The sequence below is a fragment of the Tachyglossus aculeatus genome, chromosome X2 (assembly GCF_015852505.1).
Source record: "Tachyglossus aculeatus isolate mTacAcu1 chromosome X2, mTacAcu1.pri, whole genome shotgun sequence".
Taxonomy (NCBI): Eukaryota; Metazoa; Chordata; class Mammalia; order Monotremata; family Tachyglossidae; genus Tachyglossus; species Tachyglossus aculeatus.
Genome location: NC_052100.1, coordinates 7,915,165 through 7,929,627, shown reverse-complemented (window position 1 = coordinate 7,929,627; position 14,463 = coordinate 7,915,165). Strand labels below are relative to the sequence as shown.

Genomic DNA, 14,463 nt, shown 5'->3' with positions numbered 1-14,463 from the left:
AGGGCATTCCAGGCCAGGGGGATGACGTGGGCCGGGGGTCGACGGTGGGACAGGCAAGAACGAGGCACGGTGAGGAGATTAGCGGCAGAGGAGCGGAGGGTGCGGGCTGGGCTGTAGAAGGAAAGAAGGGAGGTGAGGTAGGAGGGGGCGAGGTGATGGAGAGCCTTGAAGCCGAGGGTGAGGAGTTTCTGCCTGATGCGCAGATTGATTGGTAGCCACAGGAGAGTCAGAAGTTTTTGGCTTTTTACAAGCAGCAATTGAGAGCCATTAGAGATTTTGAAGGTGGTGGGGGGTGGGAGGGTGATGTATTCCATTTGGCATTTTAGAAAGTTAAAATTGCAGGTGTATGTGAAATAGACTGAAAAAGGGAGGAGATGGAGACAGGGCCAGGTAAAGAGGCTGGCTGTGCCAGAAGTCCTCCTATAGAAGTTGAAACAGTTCTCTTCATTGCAAATGTTGCTTTAGGGGAGCACTTCAGCTGTTAAAGATCTCTCAGAATTGTTACTGCAGACTTCCTTTCCTATGATTTTTCAAGATCTATTGTTTTGGAGCAGAAATTTGAAAATCAAGGGCTCATGCTGAATATTGGATTTTTTTTCCCCTTACAAATGCTAAAAGTTAAGTAGCAATGGCCTAATGGGTAGATAGAGCATGGATCTGAGAGTCGAAAGTACTAGGGTTCTGATCCCAGCTCCGCCACTTGTCTGCTGTGTGACCTTGGACAAATCACTTAACTTCTCTGTGCCTCAGTTCCCTCATTTGTAAAATGGGGATTTAGACTGTGAGCCCCATGTGGAACATGGACTGTGTCCAATTTGATTAGCTTGTATCTATCCCAGCGTTTAGTACAGTGCGTGGACATAATAAGTGCTTAACAAATACCACAAAAAATGAGAAATGTTTTGGAGTTTGGGGAATTGGAACTCTGATCAGTTATCAGCCTAGAGAAAGGTGTCTCTTGGCCCTCAGCAGCAGTTCACTTGTGGAGTGGAAGAGAGTGGGGCTTTCTGGGTTTGTTCTGGAATTTAAACTGGCCCCTAGGTGAAAGGCCCTAGAAATTCATTCTAAATCAAAAAGCAGACACGAAGCCATGTCCCTCTCCTTCTCCCCTGCTCCTTTGCTCCTGAACAACAAAGTTTGGCTCACTGATCACCTGGCATAGGTATTGTGGAGTATTCCAATATGCTGCCTTGCCTAAGATCAGCAGAGAATGTAAGTGTTGTGCTTTAAAAAAAGTCTTACTGCTCTTTTACCAGTATTTGTACATGCCGAATAGAATGTGTTTGATTCAAAGCGCAGAGCGGGTCTGCTTCCTTTTTTCAGGTAGCCCTGCTGAACTCCTTCCCTGCCGTCTTTGATGAGCTATTGCAGATGTTCCCCGTGCAGGAAGTAGCAGAGTTTGTAAGAGGAACTCTGGGGAGCATGCCCAGTACAGTGCATATTGGTCAGTCCATGGATGTGGTTAAACTGCAGTCCATCGCTCGCACTGTGGATAGCCGCCTGTTTTCTTTCTCAGGTAAAAAGAACCATTAGCAGTTTAGATTATCTTTCGATGGCAAGTTGTATAATGTCCCCAGAGATCAGAAATTAGAATGGACATACTCCATTTTGATCTGCCATTTTAGAGAGCTTTCGGAAAATTATAAATATGGAAGAGCATAGGAAGAAATTAATAGGAAAAAGTTAATAACAAGAAGCAGTGTGGCCTAGTGGAAAGAGCACAGGCCTGGGATCCAGAGGATCTGGGTTCTAATCCCAGCTCTGCCATATATATGCCATGTGACCTTGAGCAAATCACGTAACTTCTCTGGGCCTCAGTTGCCCCATCTGTTAAACGGGGTTTAAATCCTACTCCTTCCTATTTAGACTGTGAGCCCCATGTGGAACAGGGACTGTTTCCAACCTGATTGACTTGTATTTACCTCAGCACTTAGTACAATGTGCTTGGCACATATTAAGCGCTTAACAAGTAACACAAAAAAACCCACAATTTTTTAGACAGTTATGCTATCTGTACAGAGCTTGTCATCCACCAAAGATTATAATGTAAATGTATGTCACCACAAATTAAATGTTTATGTAGAGAGGAAAACCATCTAGGTTGATTCAGCAGTACAGAACATGATCATTAAATGGTCCTGATCAGTAGAGGTCTCTGCAGAACAACTTTATTTTAATCAATTGGTTTTGACACAGTCTAAAGATGATGCAGTGGTGCAGAGTCTCCCGGTAAAATTGACAGATGAGCAGGTAGTTTTGTAGGTTTGTAGTTAGCGGGTGGGTTAAAGTACATACGTAACTGGAGTTGCACATACAGCCACCTCACGGTGGGTTGTTGCTAACAGTTCCGTCAGTAGTGCAAGCCTAGTCACAGTAGTTAATGCCAAATATCCCCATACAGTGGAATGTGTGTGTATATGCCATTAATTTTGGAATCATTGCACTGGGAAGATGGCTCCTGATCTTTTCTTTTGGCACCCAATAGATGATTTCCACTGTGTTGTCCACTTCTATAAAAATGTCTTTCTCTTGGTTGTTGAGGTAGTTGATGGTGGCTGGCTTCCACCTAGAAAGATCCTGAGTGTCTGGTTTTTCTCACCTAGAATCTCGGCGCATCCTCCTGCCTGTGGTTCTTCATCACATTCACCTCCATCTGAGGCAGCAAAAGGAGCTGCTTATCTGTTCTGGGATTCTCAGTAGCATTTTCTCTATAGTCAAGGCTAACTCACTGGTAATGTACCCCTCTTCCTTTCCTCTTCTCTTTTATTAATCTATGGGGGTGGGAAGAGGCAAGAGAGTCAAGCGTCCTGGCATTCTGTGAAATCTGTACCACAAATCCCCAGGTGCTACCTAAACAGTTCATGCTGCAGTTTGAATGAAAGAGTTTGAGCAGTCAAGACAAACCAGAGCAGTTGGAGGTCAGTGTAAGTTACGTTGGCCAGCCAGCTGGGACAATCTGTATATTTTTTCTAAAAGTGTGGAGCAAAGTGTCTTAGAGGAAAGAGCATGGCCAGGGAGTCAGGAGGCCCCGGGGTCTAATCCTGGCTCTGCCACTTGTCTGCTGTGTGACCTTGACCAAGTCACTCAACTTCTCTTGCCTTAGGGTCTTCATCTGTGTAATGGGGATTCAGTGCCTGTTTTCCCTCCCCCTTAAGTCTGTGAGCCCATGTGGGACAGGAACTGTGTCTGATGTGATTGTCTTGTATCTATGCAAGCACTCAGTACAGTGCTTGGCGCCTAGAAACACTTAACACATACCACAGTTGTTATCGTTATCATTGTGTCTGGGATGGCTCTAAAACTCCAGGACTAAACTAGCTAAATCAGGAATATGTGTTCAATCTATTTATTAGACAGATATTATTTTTGGCCCAGTATTTTTCAATTAATAGGAGAGAGAGCCTAAAGACAGGGAGGCTGGTGCAAAGGCAACAGGTATCTTGATGTGCGGTGACTCGTCTGAATCAGAGTTTGTGGAGGAATCTGTGCTTGGAGTTATCCCGCCATCAAGCCAGGCTGCAGCTACAATACCTGATTCTTTCCCTTCCCTCCTGCTCTTGGATGATCCTTAAAAGACATTTAGCCTCCCAGTACTTAGATTCAGCTAAGCACCAAACCGGACTGTGGCCGCAGGAGAGGAGAAAGCCTGGAACTTCCTCTGCGGTATTTTATTGGAACACTGGTTCTGAGGGAGAGCATTCATGGACGGTTATGTGAACAAATGTGAATGAAGTGTGAATGAGGGGTGAACAAGTGTGTGAATAAGGCACAGATCTTTCCCTGCCACTAATCCCACTCCCATTTAGGTAATTCCATCAAGACCTTTGCAGTTCATGTATGTTGAATTTAAACCTTTACATGTGACCCAAAAATCATCCTGGGAGTAAGGGAGATGATGAGGACAGACTATATAGAGAATCAATACGCTGGCCACATGATCATGCTGGTGATTTGCTCTAGATCACCTAATCGTCTTCCCCAAGTACCTTGTCTGTTGACACTAGAGAAGCAGAGAGTCCTGAATTACTTATGGGGAAACTGACTCCTGATATAAATGAATTTTTGTAAAAGTTGTTAATGGTACTTGTTAAATGCTTACTATGTACCGAGCACCGTACTAGACGCTGGCGTATATTCACGATAATCAGGTTGGACACGGTTCCTCTCCAAAAAGGGGCTCACAGTTTGTCACCATTTTACAGATGAGGTAACTGAGGCACAGAAAAGTGAAGGGATCGCCCAAGGTCACCCAGCGGACAAGTGAAGCCGGATCCTCTGACTCCCAGGCCCGAGTTCTTTCCACTAGGCCCCATTCCTTCCCTAATTGCGGCTTTCTATTTCCCCTCTTTTTCCTGACACTAACAGTTTGCTCCCTTCCTGCTTGCTACAGGAAACAAATGTTGTGGAGGAGGTTGAGATGATGGTGGAGAGCCTCCTGGATGTGCTCTTACAAACTCTACTCACAATCATGAGTAGATCCCAGTCTCAGGAGGCGGTAAGAGGGCAGCGCTGTCCACAGTGCACCGCAGAAATCACTGTTAGTAACTAACAGTCAGGTTCTTTTGCCTGCTTATTTAACCCTTTGGCTTCACATACCCCCCCATCACCTTCATTTCACACCCATCTTCCCTGCATGATCATGCAGCATGTGTAGTTTCCCCTTCTCATCTTCCGTATTCTGAATATCTGTCATAGTTTAAGATCCATTCCACTGTAAACGTTTAAGAACAACTTGTTGGGTTAAGGAAAGGTCTAATCAGTAGCTTTTCCCAAGAAATGACTATGAAATGAGGTGGGGAAGAGCTTGCCTTGCACTTTGCCTGAAGAGGAGAAGGAGGGAGTAAAATACCCATCAAATGTTTGCACTCAATATCGATTTACTGTGGGTATCCAGATCATCCATAATCTGGTTGGGTTGGTAGTGGGAATATTCATCAGTATTAGTAGCTAAACTTCCTGCAGCAAGAAGTAAAGGAAAAAAACAGGGTGAGCAGATGAAACTGCCTCCTTGCTGGAAATCACTAAGAGTTTAAATCTCATTAATGAACAGATAATTATTTTTGGTCAAGCTGGTAGGCTGCTGTGTGTTGCTCTCTGACTTCCAGACCAGAAAGGGAGCTGACCCTAGCCTTACCAAACTAGAAGTTTAGGTATGGATGTTCCAAATATGACAAAACGGGTTGGGAGATATTGGGTTGAAGTGAGCTGTTTAAAATCCTGCAAGTAAAATCACCATAACAGTTCCTTTCATGGAGTTAGAAGAAAAGTCAGATTTGTGTAGTTGTCCTGATATGAGGTTGTATGGATAGACTAATACTTGGAAAGGAACCCCAGTTTTTTCAGGGTCTTTCTTGGATAAAGGTACTTGTTTACTCCTCACATAGAAAGCAAGCATGATAGTCACGTGAAATCATTGGGGTTTCAAGTGCTCCAGGATTTTCTGCATAGGATTCCATTTGGTACCTGATGAAATGTCAAGAACTGCTTTTTTAATACTTACATTTCTGAGCCCATTTGGGGAAACTGCTCTCCAATGAAAGGATGGTAGAAGTTGAGAAACCGTCCTAAATAGTCCCCAGTAGGGGATTAGAGAAGGATCCTCTTGATTTGAAACAGCTATGGCATTAAGAACAGTGCTCCAGTGCTTAGAACAGTGCTTGGCACATAGTAAGTACTGAACAAATACCATTATTATTATTACATCAGTACAGATTATTCTCTTATCTGTAATTTACTTGAATGTCTGTCTCACCCTCTAGACTGTAAACTCTTTGTGGGCAGGGATTATGTTTACCAACTCTGTTGTTTTGTACAATCCCAAATGCTTAACTCAATGCTTGTCACACCTTAAGTATCCAATCAATACCACTGATTGATTGAAATGCAAAAGGATGCTCTCTATGTCATCAAGAATATTATTTTCCCTAACTATAATTTATTTGAATGTCTGTCTCCACTTCCCACCCCAGACTGTAAACTCTCTGTAGGCAGGGATTGTATCTACCAACTCTGTTGTATTGAATTCTCCCAAGAGCCTAGCACGGTGCTTAATGCCCAGTAAGTGCCCAATAAATGCCATTGATCGATTGTTTGATTACAAGTGAACGGATAGTGAATTGAAATGCAAATGAATAATCTCTATGTCATTACGAATGATATTACCAAGGCTATCAATTTATGGTGATTGTTGTTGCTTGTTTATCATTTTAATCGTTCCATATGCAGTAGTTGTACTAAACCAATTCATATCTTGATCAGACTAAGGATTCTTTATCAGAAGGTAAATGTCAATTATGAATTTTAAGCCTTTTTAACATGTACATTGGGCCATTTCAAACCTCATTCCTCTCACCTTACCTCAAAAAAAGAGAAGTGATTGGGTATTCTAAATATTTCTTCATGTTAATTGACAGGGGGAGTATGTGTCCTGTCTCCTGTCTCTACTTCAACAAATGTCAGACACACATTACCGCCATTTACTGGAGAGTTTCCAGAGCAAGGATGAACTAAAGGTACGATGTCAACTGGTAAAGGAATAATGTGTTCTTGACATTAGTTTTCCAATAAACCCATGTAGAAATTAGGTGGTGTTCCATTGCAGAGTGTCCTTACTTGGTTTACTTGATGCCCCACTACAAAGAAACTGAAGATTATAGCTACTGAAATATTACCTTTTGGATTCCTTTTAACTTAAAAAGCTTGCTAGACAATCTTAGAGTTTGAAATGCAGTAGTAAGGATTTTTACATTTAAGCAGTAAACTAATCGGGGAAGTGAATATTTCACACATTCTTAATTACCCATGTTGAGCCCAGTTATTTCAAAAGTTGCAAAAGCGTCTTAATGGTGTTTATTTTATAGTGTATACTCTTTAAGAACAGCACAGTGGGAAGGGAAGCTCAATTGCAAATGATGCCCCTCCCCACTCAGATGAAACCCACAGGGCCAGCAAAGAAGCTTGCTTTGGTTTTACTTGTAGCCACTGCTGCAGCAAAATGTAATTGGCCTCTTCCGGTCATAAGATGTGCTTCCACAGAAGGGACCCCCCATGGACCTCAGGGAAAGTTGGGGTCTCCAGAATTGCCAGGGACATTTGGTCAGGCCCAAGACTGTTTGACGGGATCCTCATGCAGCAAAGGGGCAAGCCAGATTCTCTGGTCACACATTTGTTCTCTGCCGCTTGTTTCACGCCTCATTCACGCACTTCAATCCTGTCTTCACCCCTCTGGGGCTCTTATGAAGAATACATGTAGGGAAGAAAATGACCTATTATCAGCAGTAGTTGATGAAGATGATGATGATGTCATTTCCTCCTGTTTTAGGAGTTTCTGATGAAGCTCTTTTGTGTGTTTCGCAATCTGATGAAGATGAATGTTTATCCTCGGGACTGGATGGTGATGAGGATGCTCACTAGCAAGTAGGTTTGGATGCACTATGCCCCCTCTAGACTCTCTCCCTTAACAAAGCAAGACTTGTAGTTTGCAATCAGGAACTCCTGCCAGGAATTTCTGATCTACAAGTATCCCCTCTTACCCCCGGAGTGGCAGAATTACTGTGAAGAGAGCTTGGAGAAAGGAAAGGTCGGGAGAGAACTTACCCCTTCTTTTCCTCCTCCACATCACCCCCTGGGCATGATCTTGCTGTCTACCTCTACTACCATCCCTTTATTCACTCACCTGTGCCACACACACCCCTCCCCCACCATTTAACAGGGCTCAAAGATTACTATCCTGTGAATGAGTCAGTTTAGTGAATGAGTGGGTGGGATTGTATTCCACCACACTGCCTGACTACTTTATGTTTCCAAACCCTGAAAAAGATAAAGTGAGCTTGGGAGGAGCAAAGAGTGCAAGCCGGTGAGTAATGGATAAAGAGAGCCAATATGTAAGATGGAGAGAGTTAGTGAAGAACCTAGAATCATTCAGTGATATTTATTGAGTGCTTCCTTCATGCAGAGCACTGCGCTGAGCACTTGGGACAATGGTAAGGAGTTTCTGTTTTATAAGGATGAGGGAGAGAAGAGGCCATTTGAGGGATTTTTGAGAAATGGAGAGACGTGTACTGACGTACCGAGCGACACTACAAGATGATTCGTGGAGCTGAATGGGGAACAAATTGAAGTGGCGTGAGGCTGGAGAAAGGCCCTTCAAGAGAGAGAGGCAGGGGAGACAGTCATCAGGTGGGAACCGGGACTCAGTGAAGGCAAGAAGGAGGAGTGAGTGGGTCAGGAACAGGGCATTGATAAAGGCTAATTGCTCGACAGTAAACAGGGCTTCTTCAAACCACATTGGAACTGTGTGGTGGGAGGAGAATGGTGAGCAGAGATGCAAAAGACAGGGATAATAGCAATAATAATGATGGTATTTGTTAAGCACTTACTATGTGCAAAGCACTGTTCTAAGCACTGGGGAGTGACCAGGTGACCAGGTTGTCCCAAGGGGGGCTCACAGTCTTAATCCCCATTTTACAGATGAGGGAACTGAGGCCCAGAGAAGTGAAGTGACTTGTCCAAAGTCACACAGCTGACAGTTGGCGGAGCCAGGATTTGAACCCATGACCTCTGACTCCAAAGCCCGGGATCTTTCCACTGAGCCACGCTGCTTCTTATGGGATGGGTGGTAGGCAGTGTTTGGGGGAGGCAGGAGGTTTAGCGGGACAGTGGGAGAGTCGAAGAGGTATGCAAAGAAGGGAGGGAGAGTGTATGGCTAGGGGGTGGGGGAGTTGAGGGTGGGGCTGGGGTAGGTATATCTTCAGTTGCATGATCTTACCTCAGTGCAGTGTGCAGTTGAAGCCCAGCAGCCTTCCCAGGCTCCTCGGGGAACAGGGATCATGTCTTATTTTTCTTCTGTACTCTGCCAGCACTTAGTACAGTGCTCTACACACAGTAGGAACCCAAGACATAACTTTGGTTGACTGCTTAAAATCTCCTGGGTAGCAGCAAAGTGTCTATCAGTGAATAAAGATTTACCTGTGAGCTTCCCTTTTTGTCTTAGCAGAGTCCTTGTTAAATTATTAAATACTGTTAATTATTAAATCACTTATGATTGGTTCTATTTTTTGCATGCTTCCATACCTAAATCATATTTAAAAATTTTTCTTCAACTTGTCTTTGTTCTTAAGACATTAAAAAAAGCTTGTGTTCAGACTGCGACTCTCATTAGATTTTCCATCCTTGGAGAATAAAATTAAACAGAAATCCAGGATTGGAAAGGCAAAGCAAAAGTAGCTGAGTAATAATATGAAGTGGAATCATTCTCCTATCACTGAAATTCTGAGTGCCTAAGTCTATTAAAGATTTATGAGAGGGTTCTAACTTCACCGTGTCTTTACTTAATACAGTGTTATAGTCACGACCGTCCAGTACCTATCACCTTACGTACACAAGAATTTCACCGAAGCAGACTTTGATTTTAAGGTATGCACCCTAAAAATATTTCACTGTATCTCTGAATGAAAATTCCTGGGAAACAGAAGCATAGTTTAATATATTGATTGTGCACCTTCATTGGGTTTACTCATAATCATGTGACTAAATGTGCAAGACCTAGGAAGTCCTGAGATTGTATATCCTGAAACAGTTAAGGTGAAGTAGTTTCTGGCATTGGTTCAATCCTTTTGACATTTTAAGAGACTTGGGGAAAACACGTCTTGACATTTAAAGAGAAAAATCTTCACCGGAAAGATGTAAAAATGGCCCCATGCCTTATGCCTATACTTAAGTATTTCTCCACCCCATTAGTAAAATAGAAATCTGCCTTTGGATTGTCCCTTACTTAATCTTTTCATGCTCTCTAGGTGTGGAGCTCCTATTTTAGCCTGGCAGTTCTTTTCATAAACCAGCCAAGTCTCCAGCTAGAAACTCTCACGCCTGCCAAGAGCCGAAATATTCTGGAGAAGTAAGTAATCTTTCATTCACCACCCAAAATATGACTACGTTCTCACTAGAGAAGAGTCTCATGTCATAAATGTGAGTTCTTCCTTCTCTCCAAGCCTTCATTTGGTCAGGAAAATCTCCCCTTGAAATTATCCAGAAGGTTCAAGTGGAAGACATGTAGGAACTAGCTGATATGTTTGGAAGTTGTGAAACATCACTCAAATGCCAATTTCATTGTATTAAAAACTCTACCCTCCAGAACTTTGTTCTAGTAAGAGATTCGCTGTGTTTTCTCTCTCAGATATGGTGACATGCGAGTGATGATGGCTTACGAGCTGTTCAACATGTGGCAGAACTTGGGTAAGTGTCTATCTACCACTCTTCTAGTCCAGTAAGTTCAAAGTTGCCAGGGATTTTTAGTGCCTTCGTTCATAATTATTGCTGTAAGAAAACAGTTCAGGACAAGACTTTTAGATGCCTTTGTGAAATTAAAGGTAGAAAACTGCCTGGAAAGTTTTCCTGTTTGAGAAGGCACATTTTTATATATTTGTTAGTCTTCAGGCAACACTAACCTGTTTCTGTAACTCTTCGCAGGTAAACCTTAGTGGGGTATAATACTAAATAAGTATCACCTAGAAAGACTTGAATATTGGAAGAGCTTATGTTTACAGATTTGATTTTTATAAATATTCCCAACTGAAACCTATTTTTCCTCCAAAATCAGAAAACCTGGAATCAGTGACATAATAAAAATAAAAAGGGAAATGAGAGAGAAGCAATTGTTTTCCAGTTGGATTTAAACTATAGCTACCTTAATATGAATTTATTCCTTGTGGGCCGGTAACGTGTCTACCAATTCCGTTATATCGTATTCTCCCAAGCGCTTAGTACAGTGGTCAGCACACAGTAAGCCCTCAATGAGTAAGATTAATTATTTAGGCCAGTCTCACAAATTTTAAGCCCAAAAGAAATTTGACTGAGCCTAAAGCTGTCATCAACAGTGTTCCTTTAGTACCTATGTTAATCAAATACCATGCTTGACATTGGAGGGAAATGATGAGAACAATATAGTATATAATATACCTGCCCTCAGAAAACTTACTATGTACTGAAGGAGCATACAATCTCAAAGAAATGTGGCCAATTATGAAAAATTGAAAGTGCACCCACCATTCTGGTAGTGTAACCTTCTTTAGGCAGGTAACAGCCAGTTCCTTGAAGTACAGTATAACGAAGACTTTGGTAGTTTGGCATGGGCTGATATTTTGAGCATGGAAATTTTTCAAACCCATCTGCAGGGTTGATGTAAGCATCCCATTACAAATACCTGGGACTCTTCTTCCCGGTAGGCTTGTCTTTTTTATGATTTCTGTAGTCTCTACGTTGTCTTTACTACATCATGCTGTACACTGAAAGCAAAAAAAAAAAATTTCTAAACACAGCCCTCAGTGGCAAATGAGCAGGCTCTCCAACAGGTGGGAGGCCAGTCAGCCGCAGAAGGAAGCAGCTCAGGGACTCGACACAGTAAAATGGGAGAGGCAAGGCTGTGGCACCTGGCAACCATGGAGAAAGCAGACAGTGGCAGGGGTGTGGCAGGATCAGATGATGCATTTCTCCCCACCCCCCAGCCCTGGACCCCCTCAGCTGAAGACATCCCCACCTTTGCAACCCCAAAATGCTCATTCAGGGACTTTATCTTACTTAACTATGGAATTCCAGCCAATTCCTTAGTTCTTCCAGCACTGTCTGCTTTTACTGTCTGATAAATCTGTTAGCCAGTCTGGAATCACTATAGTATCAAGAAGAACGTTTTCTGGTGCTGTAATTCCCAAGGACCTAGTACAGCGTAATATACCAAGTGGGAGCTCGAAAGTGCTGCTGCTGCTACTACTACTGTTATGCTGTGTATTGGACTTCAACCTTAGTGGGTAAAGAAAATATGTGAAAGAAGCAACTTTGTGAAAGATGCAATATTTGACATTTTTCTTTTTGAATGAAGTAATTCGACAGAGAAAGAGTTTTGTCTTCAGTATCCTTTGCTCCCTCCAGACCAACTATTTTGTTGCATAATTTATAAAGCATTATCACAGAAAGTAGGCAACAAATCCCTTTAAACTCTTGTTGGCAAATTACAGAATATTTATCGATGCAGAACGAGTAGTACCAAGGATTACATTAGCTCATTGGTTAAGTTTTAAAAAATTTGACAAAATTTTGAGGCATGTCCAGCCTCTCTGTGATTGGTTGTCATCCCCAAAGTCAGCCTCACCCAGTGAATGGAACTGTCATATCTGATCTTTGGGGTCTTTTTAAATTGTTTTCTTCATGTCTGAAGGTTGTTTGGTTGTGAAGAACTGGCCTAACAGTTTGAGTACAGCTTGACCACAATGCAAAGTACAGATTCTCCCCCCCCCCCACCCCCCGCTCTGTCTTTGCCCCTCATTAGTTTTCTGGAAGGCGGAAAACAATATTTATAGGAGATCATTATCCAGGTTTAACTGACACAGTAGAGATAAAAAGACATAGCCAATATTTTGTAATTTTAATCATCCTGGTCATATTTTGAAAATGTCAGTGTTTTTTCTCCACTGAACCAGTAACAGAAAGCAAGTACATTTTTTGTGGCCCTCAGGGAATGATACCTGTCCTTTAAAATTCATGGAAAACCTCTCATGTTCCTAATGAATTTATTGAGTCAGATATGAAAGGTACATAAATCTTCCTCTTAATTGAAAGCCCAATGTGTTTTGTTACACTGTGTGAAAGCAGAATGGTCACAGTGGGTTTTTTTCAACTTCTTAGTGAATTGTTGTATGCCCTTCCTGTTGATGGATTATCATAATCTACAACAGCATTTGTTGTCTACAGTGAGCACAGTTTTTGTCATAGGCACTGGAGGACATGTAGAAAGAAATAAAAGGCCTGGTCCTTAAGGAGCTTACAGTATAGTGAGGGAGATGAGCAGACATAAATAGTTAAGTTTACAGTAACTATAAAAGGCTTAGATAGAAATAGCAGAAGTAAGCCCTAATCGATAAACAGCTATTCATATGAGTGGCTGATAGGATGACACAACCAGGAAGGTAAGGGATTACTCAAGCAGTGCATCTTGAAAGAGGTGGGGTTTTTGCAGGTTAAGGAAGGTTGTGGTCTGGTGGATTTGAGATGGGGGAGGGAATTTCATATAAGGGAAGAGGAATGAGCAGTGAGTCAAGAGGTGGGAAATTTGTGAGTGAAGTAGAGTTAAATGGTTAGTTTGGAGAAGTGAAAATAATCTGAGGGGTAACAAGAAAAGAAAGCAGTTCTAAGAGGCATACAACTGGTGGAGAACCTTGAAGCCAAAGGTTAGAAGCTTTTGTCTTATGGGCAAAGAAATGGGTAGCCACTGGAGGTTAATGAAGGTTAGTAGGATGGAACCAGAGGGAGAAGAGGTTGAAGATTGCAGTAAGAGAGGAGAAGAGGGTGGGAGCCAGTATTTTTAGGAGGTGAAAGGGCATGGGGACCCAAGACACAGGTAGAGGGGCTAGACTTTAAGAGCAGGTGAGAAATTTCCTCATTGGAGACAGCTGGTAGAGAAGAATGGGAGGCCTGGTAGAGAAGAATGGGAGGCTAGGAGCAGGAGAAAATTGAAACGGCAGAAGGGACCCTTAGTGAAGTTTGCATTTAATGGTTTCTATCATGTCGAAAGAGTTATCACTAATGAGCATCAGGGATAAGGGAGGGCAGAGGGGACTTTTAGAAAGGAGTTAAAGGTCTGGGATAGTCAGTGAGGGCTAAGGAGATCAATGCTGGGGAAGGAAGAGTGTTGTGCTGATGAAAGGACAGATTTTTGAGGGTGCATTTGTACTTCAGGGTATGGCATGATTTTTGAACTTGATTGCCCAGCTCCATGAGTGCAGGAGCAAAGAAAGTGGACTGTGGAGGTGATCACAGAAGCAGCGTGGCTCAGTGGAAACAGCACGGGCTTTGTAGTCAGAGGTTATGGGTTCAAATCCTGTCTCCTCCAATTGTCAGCTGTGTGACTTTGGGCAAGTCACTTAACTTCTCTATGCCTGTTACCTCATCTGTAAAATGGGGATGAAGACTGTGAGCCCCCCGGGGGACAACCTGATCAACTTCTAACTTCCCCAGCACTTAGAACAGTGCTTTGCACGTAGTAAAGCGCTTAATAAATGCCATTATTATTATTATTATTATTATTATTATCTGGGACTGGGGATTGGCAAGGCAAGAGTGATGGAGGGACAAGGGGACAAGGTAGGAGAGGGAAATGTGAAGGCTTGGATCTTTAAATCTAGGGAGTGAGTGGTCGTTAGACGGTCAGTCAGGGATGTTTATTGAGCATTTACCATGTGCAGAGCACTTCACTAAGCAGTTGGTATATATGATCCCTTGCTCACAAGCAGCTTACAGTCTACATAACGTACAAGAGTGTGGAACAAGTGGAGAGAATCCAGTGACTGAAGATACTAGTGGGTTCAGAAGATCATTCGGGAAGATAAGGAGTCAGGTTAATAGGTTCTGGTCGGAGAGTTGTAATTCAGGGTTGGAGGTGTGAAGGATGGAGTTTACGATCACAAGTGGCCCAGG

General features: G+C 42.7%; 1 protein-coding gene across 7 annotated transcripts in view; it reads left to right on the top strand.

The window, feature by feature from the left end:
• The window catches only part of DOCK3 (dedicator of cytokinesis 3), a 477,519-nt gene that overhangs the window by 378,174 nt on the left and 84,882 nt on the right, over positions 1 to 14,463 (top strand). For 6 of the 7 annotated variants that reach the window (XM_038770865.1, XM_038770864.1, XM_038770863.1 and 3 more), the window contains 8 exons: positions 1,324 to 1,516; positions 2,604 to 2,731; positions 4,391 to 4,537; positions 6,414 to 6,512; positions 7,322 to 7,416; positions 9,339 to 9,414; positions 9,795 to 9,895; positions 10,175 to 10,233. In XM_038770865.1, the coding sequence (XP_038626793.1) occupies positions 1,324 to 1,516; positions 2,604 to 2,731; positions 4,391 to 4,537; positions 6,414 to 6,512; positions 7,322 to 7,416; positions 9,339 to 9,414; positions 9,795 to 9,895; positions 10,175 to 10,233 (898 nt within the window). The remainder of the gene's footprint in view (positions 1 to 1,323; positions 1,517 to 2,603; positions 2,732 to 4,390; positions 4,538 to 6,413; positions 6,513 to 7,321; positions 7,417 to 9,338; positions 9,415 to 9,794; positions 9,896 to 10,174; positions 10,234 to 14,463) is intronic. The other variant, XM_038770866.1, reaches the window with a different exon arrangement.